This window comes from Sinocyclocheilus anshuiensis, unplaced genomic scaffold, assembly GCF_001515605.1.
Source record: "Sinocyclocheilus anshuiensis isolate Anshui unplaced genomic scaffold, SAMN03320099.WGS_v1.1 scaffold4336, whole genome shotgun sequence".
Classification (NCBI taxonomy): Eukaryota; Metazoa; Chordata; class Actinopteri; order Cypriniformes; family Cyprinidae; genus Sinocyclocheilus; species Sinocyclocheilus anshuiensis.
The window spans coordinates 79,283-91,669 of NW_015553078.1; the positions used below are offsets into that span (position 1 = coordinate 79,283).

General features: G+C 40.7%; 1 protein-coding gene across 1 annotated transcript in view; it reads left to right on the plus strand.

The window, feature by feature from the left end:
- The window catches only part of LOC107668185 (serine/threonine-protein kinase ULK4-like), a gene marked incomplete at its 3' end in the record, with an annotated part of 80,603 nt that extends 69,307 nt beyond the window's left edge, over nt 1-11,296 (plus strand). Inside the window, exon 13 of the mRNA XM_016459978.1 lies at nt 11,209-11,296. Coding sequence (XP_016315464.1) covers nt 11,209-11,296 — 88 coding nt within the window. The remainder of the gene's footprint in view (nt 1-11,208) is intronic.
- Between the last annotated feature and the right edge of the window lie 1,091 nt (nt 11,297-12,387).

The window sequence follows — 12,387 nt, forward strand, 5'->3', positions numbered from 1 at the left end:
ATCCCCATTCAAGGCAGCAGGAAGAGCCAAAGCTAGTTCACAGTAGAGGTCTGCGCGGGACTGTTTTTGTTAGTCCCGCTCCCGCAAGGTTATATTCCGCACCCTCCCGCTATATATTCACTCTTTGTTCACCCGCTGTCCGCTTAGAATAATTTTCTAGGAATAATTTTAAAAGTAGGAAAAAAAGTGTCAGAGAAAATAAAAATGTACAAAAAATGGTATTTCTTATTTTTATTCGTCTTGTCAGGATACAATTCGTTTAACATTTACAACACAACAGGAAAAAGTGTAGCAGAGAGAAAATAAAAATAAAAATGTAGGTTGTACAAAAATAGCCTATTAGCTATTTGTAATCGTCTTGTCAAAATACTAAATTTGTTTGGCATTTTTCTGTTAACACAGTAGGAAAAGTGTCGCAGAGAAAAATAAATAAATAGGACATCTTTCACCGTATATTTACCACCGGTTAGCCTGCTCTGAGCAGCGTTATGCACATGCTTCGCACAGACCCCACAAATAAAACGCGTGACGCAGAAAGCATGCGTGCAGCGCGTGCATAACAGTCCAAGTGCATACTCAAGTCCAAGTCAATAAGAATAAAGCGCAGATATGCTGTTCTGAATGGACGTAGGGAACGAGATATTGTTAGAATTACAAATACACCGTTCAAATTACACCAGAGTTACCGACTGCTACCGCGTTTTATTCAGGAATTTAATCCCCCGGCTCAAAAAATCTGGTCGGGTCTCGCGGTTCCTGCAGGAGAGCTGCGGGAATGCAGACCTCTAGTTCACAGTTTACTAAACGGTGGCAACCTCTTTAAGTTATTCTTGACTTGGATGGACTGCTTTGATGCGTTGCAATACGGTAGGGCATTGTTTTGATGAAAATTATTTTGCTTTTATTTATTTATTTTAATATATTTCTTGCCCCTCCCCAATGCAACCTAACATTTAGGAGTACACTAGCTAGCAAATTGTTCATAAGTTTGACTATAACTAAAGGGGGCAGGTCTTTGCGAAGGGTCAATTGATCAAAAGTGACAATAAGCAATAAAGACTTTTACATTGTCACACACACACACTGGTATTCATCTCATTATGGGGACATTCCATAGGCGTAATGGTTTTTACACTGTACAAACTGTATTTTCTATCCCCTATACCCCTAAACCTACCCCTCACACAAAACTTCTGCATTTTTAGATTATCAAAAAAACTTCCTTCTGTATGATTTATAAGCTTGTTTCCTCACGGGGTCCAAAAAATGTCCCCACAAGGTCAAAATGTGCTGGTATTACTTTACTTGTGGGGACATTTGTTCCCCATAATGTAGGGAATACTATTTACACACACGCACAAATATACTACTTAAGTGTTTCCCACAGACTTACGCTCTATGTGTGGCGGCACCCACACCTCGTTTTGATTTTGAAACGTGCAGTGCTCATGTTTATTCAACGAAGTCAAAACCTTTTGGAAAATCTATTTGTCGTGGTCAGTTTTGATATTGTGGCGGGTCGCCACAAAGAAATCAATGTATGGGAAACACTGTACTTTCCCTTTCAGTCAGTCATGATCAATGTAACATCGATACTGACATTAGGGGTCTCACTTGGGAGCCCCAAGCATGCAAAGCCACTCCTCATATATGCAGGTATATAAGATGGCTGCCTGCAACCACTCATTCTGAATTTTGCTTTGAGGCCTCTGCTAAAAATCAGAGACGAAAAAGACAAAACTACAAGAAAACGACAATGACTCTGCAGGTATTCCTCTGCGCATTCAGAGGTGTGTTCGCCCCTGCAATTGTACAGATAAGTGCAGCGTTCGTCCCCTGGGTGCTTCAGCCTAAAAGTGCAGTTACCTGGAACAGCTTGCACAGTCGAGAGTGTCTTTCAAGATATCTTTCAGACCATGTTTTTCTAGGCGCGTTAATTTCCTTACCTCTGATAATGGGCACTGCAAGCGCATGTCCATGGCTACGCTGAGGTTGTGGCTCTCATTTATTATGAGACTTCCCTTGGATACTACCCAGTCTAGTTCCTCTGGTCATTGAGACCTCAGAGGAAGGGCTTTCATCTTCTGATGCTGAAGACTCTGCTGAGCAGCCCCCGGCAACGGGAATCGGAGGCTGAGTTGATGGCCATGCTCTTCCGGGCTGCCAAGAGCATCGGGCTGGAGGTGAATTCGCCTCCATCCCCTGAGTGCTCGAGGTTAGATGATTGGTATCTGGGCTCCAAACGTGACCCTCAGCCATGTTCCGCCCCAGTGCCTTTCTTCCTGGAGGTTCATGAAGAGCTCACTAAAACATGGAAGGCTCCCTACACTGCCCGGTCATGTTTGAGCTCTTCCCGCCTCACTACTCTCAATAGTGGGGTGGCCAAGGGGTATGTGGGTGTTCCCCAGGTGGAGCGCGCAGTTGAGGTGCACCTGTGCCTGCAAAACACGTGGAGGAATCGTTTGTGATCAACTTTGCTCTCCAGGCAATGAAGATCATGGCGCAGTCCCTCAGGCAGATGATGTCTTCCATGGTAGTCCAGGAACGCCATCTCTGCCTGAACCTGGCTGAGATATGAGATGTAGACAAAGTTCGCTTTCTCGATGCCACGTCTCCTGGGCCGGCCTCATCTGCGACACTGGGCTTTGCCCAGCAGTTCTCAGCAGTCCAAAAGCAGACAGAGGCCATCGAACACATCTTACCTTGTTGTGATACTCCTGCTACCAAACCACTAAGGTCTGGCTCTTCATCTGCCCCTCGCCGAGGCACCACTCTGCAGTGTCAACTCCTGCTACTCCCCGTCCGGAATCTAAGGAGGACACTCCTCAGCAGGGGCCTCGAGCTTCTTGCAGGAAGAGGGCACCGTCAAGTCTTCTCAGAAGACCGTAAAGCATCCCTAACTCAGGAGACCCAGAGATGGAAGGAGCCGCTCTTTTTCTGGGGCCAGTGACAGAGGCTCCTGGGGTGTATACCTGGTGCATCGCTGGCCACCTGGCCGGCGGTACCCACATTCTTACCAAAAGAGCAGTTTCCTTTATATCTGGGTCAGACGTGTCGAGATCTTACGGGGAGCAACGCTCTGCTTCCTCACTGTCAGTTCCGACACACTTTTTGCTTTCTCACGCTCCCCTTGCCATCTCACTGCGGGGTCTAGGGAATCAAGTAAGAGCTCCTCCTCTGCCTCTACTCCTGGACACTATGCTTTCCGGGTTGGGCACTCTTCCTCCTCTTTGCTGCCCCACTGTAGGTAGGATGGATATCGTCCCTGCTTGCACAGAGTTTGGGGGCCAACTGGGAAAAGAGCAAGCTCTCCCCTGTGCAGAGTATCTCTTTTCTCGATATGGAGTTGGACTCTGTCAGCATGACAGCATTCTCATGAATGAGCATGCCCAGTCGGTGCTGAACTGAATCAAATGTCAAGGCACGTTGTTGTCACAACAGATGCCTACAAGACAGGCTGGGGCACTATGCAACAGGCATGCAGCTTTGGGCTCCTGGACAGGTCTTAGACTGCAGTGGCATATCAATTGCCTCGAGTTGCTAGCAGTACTGCTTGCTCTTCACTGGTTCCATCCACTGCTGCAGGACAGGCATGTACTCGTCTGCACAGACAACATTGTGACGGTTGCATACATCAACCATCAAGGGGAGGGGTACACTCTTGTCACATATCGCAACTTGCCCACCATCTCCTCCTTTGGTGTCAAACATGGCTCAAATCGCTGCATTCCGTTCATGTTCCGGGGGAGTTCAATCGTGCAGCTGATGCACTCTCACGACAGCTTACCCTTACGGGAAAATGGAGACTCCATCCCCAGGTGCATCCCGCACCGGAAAATGGAGACTCCATCCCCAGGTGCATCCCGCACTGGCACACAGCTGGCCCCGGAGTTTGCGCAAGTACACCTTCCCTCCAGTGAGCCTCCTTCAATAGATCCTGTGCAAGATCAGGGAGGACGAGGAGCGGGTCCTGCTGGTTGCCCCATATTGGCCCACCCGGACCGGTTTTTCCAACCTTGTGCTCCTTTCGACCTGCAGGCATTTTTGGTCAATGAATCGTGCCTTGAGTTTGGGCCGGCTGACTCTCACGTTACCTTGATACCCCGGCCTGGTTATGTGACCAAAGTTCCCACTACTCTTTTTCAGGACCACGTGGTGAACCTGCAAGCACTCCCCTTGGAGGAGGCAGATCCAGCCCTTGTTTTGCTGTTTCCCGTTTGTCCGTTGCGTATTTACGTGGAACACGTTCTCTACACGTGGGGGCTGTTGGGGGGGGGTATGGGCGCTGGAGCGGATATGCTTTGAGGTAGGGCTGGGCAATAAAATGATAACGATAATTATCGTGATATAATTTTCCTCAATAAAATGATAAGATTTTGATAAATGTTTGATAAAATGTTTATATAATGTATGAAACACACGGACCATTTATCCGCTTTGATCAAGGTTCAAATGGCAGCGTAGGGCAGGCTCACTAAAGCAGATGCGTTTACTCGCTGATGAGTCTCGGTCATGTGAGCACTAAACAGCGCTGTGAGATCCAGTGTGAAGTGCTTGAATTCAGCGAAGAACAGAAATTATTGAAACTAGTTTAAAGCCAGATTAAACAGTGCTGACAAACAGCAGAAACATTGTACACGAGACAGTCAGGAAGCTTTTCAATCTACAAATCACCATCATTTACCATGGATTTACTCTAGTAACACTAACAGCACCATGGTATTGTGGCAGAAATGTGGGCTATTCGTATCAAATTGTATTATATTATTAATGTAGATATGTATTAAACATATTAAAAGAATAATGGAATATAATTACAGTATTTTTTATATTAAGCTATCGTTTGTGCATTTACATTTATTTAGACTACTGTTTTTCATTCAAATACATAGAAACTATATAGTTGCATTTTTACCATGGTATTGAGGTGCTGTATGTGTGGTTTTAACTCGGGTTATCATGATCTAAATTTGTGCTACTATGAAAGAATAATGGTTAATTTTAATAAAACTCAAACAGTCAGAATAATTAAATTTCACCATATAAAAATTAGGTTGTTATAAGTTTTACAGATGATATTGTTTTTTATAATGAACATAAAGGTACATGTGCATCCTAACTCAAGCTACTACAACTAGGGATGCACCGATACCGATACTGGTATCGGTATCGGGCCCGATACTGAGCTCCTGTACTCGTACTAGTACTCGTTAAAATGCCCCGATACCAAACGCCGATACCACACAGCATGTGTTAAGTGCCATATTCAGACAATGAAACACCGACAACAGATCAACAGACAGCAGAATGGAGTTAAGGATGTCTACTACGAAGTACATGTATGCAATGAATATAACGTTAAACATTCAGTTTTAACGCCTGTATAGCTGATGTGCGGGATGGGGGAGGGGGCTCAGACTGTCATATGTGTTCGTAGGGGGGACCACATGAAAAAAGTTTGGGAACCACTGGGCTAGTGGATGCCATCGCCTTGGCGTACCAGACACTAGGCGAGTCATGCCCCCTGGGGGTGAGAACTCACTCCACTTGGAGTGTTGCCTTCCAGAGCTGCGGGCTGGCCGACACTTAATACTTTCGCAAGATTCTATAATCTCCGGGTAGTGCCTGTTTCCTCCTGTGTGTTGGATATGAACAGGTAATTTGCGGGAGAACTGGCTCAGTGACTCACTTGCGGCGCCATTCCTTTGGCTAGGATACATGCGCCTTGTTTTCTTCCAGTAAGTTCCCCGTCTGGTGAACCCTGGTCAAGTTCCTCCAGCACTATGTGGCATTCAGACTCAGCGGAGGAGTCTGTTGCCGGGTCCAGTACATGTTTTGTATGCCATTAGTCACCCCTTGTACTGGACTATAGGTGCCATAGATGATATTCCCCTTGGGTAATCCTGTATGTTGTTTTCCACAGTTCGGTTTCCCTAGGTAAACCCGTGTCTTTCCCTGGACAGCTCCGCTGTCAGTCCCTGTTATGTTCCCCTGAACTGGGGTCAGGACATGTGATCTTAGACTGTGCTGCGATTAGTCTTGTGATTTTCAGATTCATGCATGAATGTGTCTCCGCACCCCAACAATTGCTGAAGTAATATTGTGAGAATGTTGGAACACCTTTTTCGGCTTCTTTAGTAAGTGTTACGTGCTTGATGTTAAAAAGGGATGATACGGTAACATTTAAGTGAGACGATTGTTACTGGGTGTGGAACAGATCAAAGATGACACTGAAAAGGAGTACGTTTCAAAAGACTTTAATTAACGCGTTGTGGAAGAGTACAAATCAATATCAAATGAAAAGAAATATGAAATTTAGTGAATGAAAAAAAGTAGTGTCGCCCAAATCAAAGAAATTAACCATTCAAAACAATTTTTGTAACTACCCTCTAAACTGACTAACAAAAGAAAAATGTGAAAATAAAACCGAAATCTTCGGTGTATGCGACGCCATAAACTAAACTACCCTAAACTAAAAACAAAAATACAAGGGTGGCAAAACACTCCAAACTTAGTCTATCAAAGAGAAAACTAATCTAATCCAAAATCAAAGCAAACCGCAACGTAATTAACAAATAACTAGATAATCAAATTATCACAAGATATGTTCTCGGTTAAGCAGCTCGAAGCACCGGTATGCCATCTTAACTTTGAACTTGACACTTACTAAGACTGAAACTCTAATACGGACGCTTGCCTGCCAGCACCTGCACCATCAATTTGCGTAACACAGTTCTGATTGTGGTGCTTTCCATAGGGACCCTTAACGTCAGTATTGATGTAATGTTGAACGTGACTGACTGAAAGGGAACGTCTCAGTTACGTTATGTAACTGTCCTTCCCTGAAGGAGGGAATGGAGACATTACGTCCCTCAACCCTGAACTGCGCTGAATGCCAGGTTGCTTTCTCGGCTCCTCAGCACAAACCTGAATGAGTGAATGCATGCCGCCAACTTATATAACCGTATGTACGGAGAGTGGCTTGGCATGCAAGTTCCACTCGTCAATAGTCATTGGCCATTTCTTTTAATGCTCAGAGGTGATTGGGGCTCCCAAGTGAGACCCCTAATGTCAGTATCAACGTAACGTCTCCATTCCTTCCTGCAGGGAACGAGGGTTACATAACATAACCAAGACGTTTCTAGTCGTCAAAGATTCCTGAAAGAAAAACAAAATCACGGTTTCTAAAAAAATTTCATGCAACACAGCTGTTTTCATCTGAAAATAATTTTAAAAATTGTACTTAATCATAATCAATTAGCATATTAAAGTTATTTATTTCTGAAGGATCATGTGACACTGAAGTTGTAATAAAACTATTATTTTAAAATTAGTTTTTACTGTATTTTTGATTTAATAAATGCAAAGCTGATTTCATGGGGTCTAATAAAATAACATCGCTGTTGCTGTCTCTGTTTCTGGTTGTTGTTATTGTTGTTTTTACCAAATACACAATTATTTTGGCACGGTAAAACCTGTTTTTAACCTAGAAAATTGCCTAAATCCCAGGTTGTGAGCTGTGCTGACTTTCAGGCACAAAGAGGATAATTATTTCTCTACCTGTGGCTTTGGGTTCATATAACAATAATTCAGCAAGTTAGTGGGAGATTTACTCATACAGACCTCTGCATTCACCTTATCTCAGGTACTGGGCAGTTCTCGCTCTTTCTCACTCAAAGAAACCATATCCCCCATAGAGGACACACTCAGGGGAGAATGTCCAAATAACTCTATAGTGATATGTCATATATCACTGTATTGACTAGGAAGGGCACAGTAAGTATTTCAAATGTGACCCTTCAGCTAATTTCATTTTATCTGTCTGTCCTTTTCTCAGATTGTGGCATTCTGCTCTACGCACCTTTTGCTTGCGGTAATTAGCTGTGAATTAAAGACCTTAATCAATAAGAGAACATGAAAAGTCACACTCAATAAAGGCTTCCATTACTCCTCTGAGCCAGGCTGTCTGGAGCATTCTCTGGCTGTATTTCAAAACCTTGTGAGTTGCCTACCTAGACAGCATTTTGGCCATTTCAAACATTACATTCAGACCAAATGGACTGTCTACCAAGACCTTTTTTGGATGTTCCATTCAAATGATGCGAGTCTAGTGAGTAGCCACAGCGTAGTCACCAGTTTTGGACATCATAATTACATACAATCCTAGTCTACCATGTCAGCAGTTTCATGCATCATATAGAAACGTATGTACATTATATTTAAATGTTAGTGAACTGCCTACCTAGTCAGCATTTTTAGCTGTAAGCATATTTAAATATTTGATTTATTAAACTAAATAAGCACATTTTAGTTAACACACACTTTCAAACATTTGAAATTTGAAGTCAGATTAGTTGCCTAGATGAGTTACAGCATTTTTGCCCATTATAGTTACGCTCATACAAGGGGTGTAAATCAGAGGGTTCGTCACGATACGATACGATATCGATTCTCATACCCAGCGATACGATATTTGTCGATACCTCGAAAAATTCTACGATACGATTTCGATACGATTCGATTCAGGAGTATATCGATCAATTTATCGATATTATGATATTATGTACCTATTTTAAACAACCATCTACATTTCACAACAAAAAAAGGCTTACACTTTTTTTTTAAATAATAAAGAAAAATAAATAATTGGAAAAAAATCAATGTCACACATAAGATCAGTAATCTTATGACATGACAACAGACAATAAAGTATTTCAGGCTTCTGTGCTAAAATGTGCAATGTGTAAAATAGAGTAAATCCTCATTCGGAAAAAAACAAAAAGGAGGTACTCCAGTTGTACAAACAATACATTAATGTAGAAAAATAAATATAAAAAAATAAATTACAAAAATAAAAGCTGTTAACTTATTTTTAAGACTTTTTTTTTTGGCTGATACCATGGGCTCAGTGATAAGAATCTTTTGATAAACATTACAAGCAATAGCAGAAAATAAATACAACAGAACAAAGACACAAATTAAATAAACAGTGATTTACAGGTTTTTCAGGTGGGTCTAAAAGAAATTTTCAGTTACAGAAATTTAATAATTATATGTAAAATAACCCTGCATAGTAATAAACAGTGATTTACAGGTTTTTCAGGTGGGTCTAAAAGAAATTTTAAGTTACAGAAATTTAATAATTATATGTAAAATAACCCTGCATAGTCTTCACTGTATAAATTAAATATAGATTAATCCTTATTAAAGTTACAAAAGTTATTCAGTCAAGAGCAGTGAGAGATTTTGTTTTCTTTGACAGAGGTTTGTTAGTCTGCTTTAACTTTAAGACCGAAAGGACAGATCCAATATACTGATACACACACTTTTTCTTTCTCAACTGTTTATGTTAAGACAGGCCTAACTGACTGTATTTACTAGGATATTCGCCAAGACACGCATGTTGATGTAATCTTATCTGTATTTGTTCATCCAAGTGCAAAAAAAGCGGAAGAGAGCTCAATTCAGTATTTGCATGCTGTCTGTGTGCACGCGGCACTGCGTGCAGAAAACGTCTCACACAGCGCCCGACAGTTCCGTCAACTGTCCCGAGCATCTTTTATGCTCGCCTTGTGCCTTCAGGCAGTCTTATTATCAAGTCCTGACACATGAGTTTGAACGAGAATGCACGCGTTGGCGGTAATGCATAGACTGACATTGAGTGAAAGTGGACAGTGCCAAAATAATGTGCCTATATATACTACATGTATCGATATTTTACGTGTGGCATCAATACATCGTATTGTTAGACATTTGATCGATGCATCAATCCATATCGATGGATCGTTACACCCCTAGCTCAAACATTCGCACAGTTTGAACTTGAGCTGCCTATAGCTTTTTTGAGCATCATAGATGTGTTCAGTTAGGACCTATATTCAGTTTGGACCTAGTAAATTGCTTACCTAGACAGTCATTTTAGACACATTGTAGACACATCAAAAATTTGATTAAAATGTTCTGAACCTAGTGAGCTGCCTTCCTGTACAGTTACTTTTGACAATCATAGTCACACACTGAAAACCCCAATAAGTTGAGTAAACTCATTCCCTCAGTTGAATTGAGTAATGGGGAATCCCAAAATTTTTATATTCTAGTTCACCTTACTTATTGCTCTTGTACACTCTACTTATTTATTTATTTTTTTTATGTTCACTTTATTTATTGTTAATATATTGTACTTAAATAATTAAGTTCACTTAGCATGGTGTTCATTTAATGTGTACTTACATATATAAGTTAACTCAACTTAGAAATTAAAAATTAATTTGAAATTAAATTCTGCAGTCTTAAATAAAACACACTGAACAGTATTTTCACAGTCTTTATTAACCAACATTTTGTTATTTATTTATTTATTTATTTATACATTCATTCATTTTTTTTTTAATTAGTAATGTACATTAGGGCCTTTTGTGTTACATTTTCTGTTATTTAGTTAACTTAATTCTTATTGTATTATTTTATTGTCATGATGTTTTTTTGGCCATGTATGGACAGGCCATTTACAGTCAACTCTGATTCATGCTGTGGCTTTCTATTTTACCATCTTTTATTATTATGGTTGTTAGGTCCATTTTAAAGTAAAAAGCAGTTTTTGATAGTTAAATAGGTAAAATAGTCAAATTTGTGAAAGTTTGTAAAATATACAGGCATCTGTAAGCCATCCCATAATACCCGAAACAGTATAAGTGTATGGTTACAGTAAATTTCTGGCAACCACAGCTTTTTGGGCATGATAAGCATGTTGAAACATGTGAGCCTATAGTGGAGCTTCTCTCTTGACAGCATATTTGAGCATTATAATCTAATAATCTTGTTCTGTGATTCCCAAAAATGCTGTCTAGGTAGGCAGCTCACTAGGTTTGTATACACGGGCCCTCTGTTTCTCTCACTCTTAATACATTGTAGTGTGTTTTCCATCTGACTTTCTCCCTCCATCAATCTCTCACTCTTTCATCCTTTCAGCGGCATACTCTCTCTTTCTTTTTCACTCGTCACTGGATTAGTCAAAGGTCATTTTCCCAGCTGACTGATATTGGCACGATGGAGCGTTCACACCTCAGCGGTCCCGTTCAGTGCCAAAACCCAAATGCCCGCAAAAGTTTCACACTAATGAAGATGAAACGTGGGCCCAGTGCCATGAAGTAGATGTGTGTTGTCACAAGCTAAATGTGTGTATTTGTGTGTGTGTGTTTCCCCCAACAGGCTTGTTAGAGAGAGCCGTCTCCTGCCTGCTATCTTTCAAGTCATAGAGGTAAGTGTGCTTCTGAGCCTTCTGGTTTCCTCACTCTCTGTTTGCTTGATTCATTTATTGCCTTGGGTTTTCTGCTCTGACTTCGGTAAGCAATGGAATTACCAGAAAATGATGAACTTTATGGAAATCAGAAAACACTATATTGGAGAAATTGGCCGTGTTGCCGAAATGCCTCAAAGTCTTTAAAAAAGGAATAGATGGGTAGAATTTGAACAGTTCTGGATGGACCTTCACTGTTTTGGTCATTTTAAAGGCAAAATTCTTTAAAAAATGAACTTTTGTCATTATTCACTGACTCCCATTTCATCCTAAACCTTTACACTGTAAATGTATTTATTTAGTTACTTCCTTACTTATTTGGAAGTATTTTTTCACAGTTCTTTTCCTTATAACAAAGACTATAGAATACCCAAGATGTGTCACTCGTACTGTTGCTTTCGTCAACGAAAATTATGACTAAATATCGTCGTCAGCGAACCTTTATCACGTGACGAAAACGAGATGAGACGCAACGTAAATGCTGGTCATGTGACGATGACTATAATTAAATGTATAATGCAATATTGTTGACGAATAAAAACGAGACTATATGTAAATATATAAAACTAGAAAATGTAATGTGTGAACATGCAAAATATTCCCGTGCGCATGTGAATAGTTTCTCGAGGGCACGAAAAGCTTTCTTGTGTGCATGCAAAAGTCTGTATTTATGTATGCAAGAAAATCAATTAAACCCCCTGAGAACATAAAAATATTTACAGATGACTGTACTATATACCAAATAAAAAGTTGAAAATAATGCTGTATGAACCATTTATGATAAATATGGCCTGAAAATTTACTGAGACTTCGAAATTTGAGTCTGGAAAAGTATGGAATTTTGAAAAGGAAAATGTGTAGGAACCCTGGATTTCATTTTTGGATGACCTAATCCTTTAACAAAACATGGTAAAGTAATTTAAAGGTGTAAAAAAAACCTGGCAATTTAGCGAAATACATGGTGTGTGCAAATGTTTGTGTGTAACAGTCAGACCTTTCCCTCTGAGCATGTTCACATCCCAGTATCCATTGAGTTATTATGTAAATGAGGCAGTGGGGGTCTGACCTATCACAGTGCAATGTGTAATTGG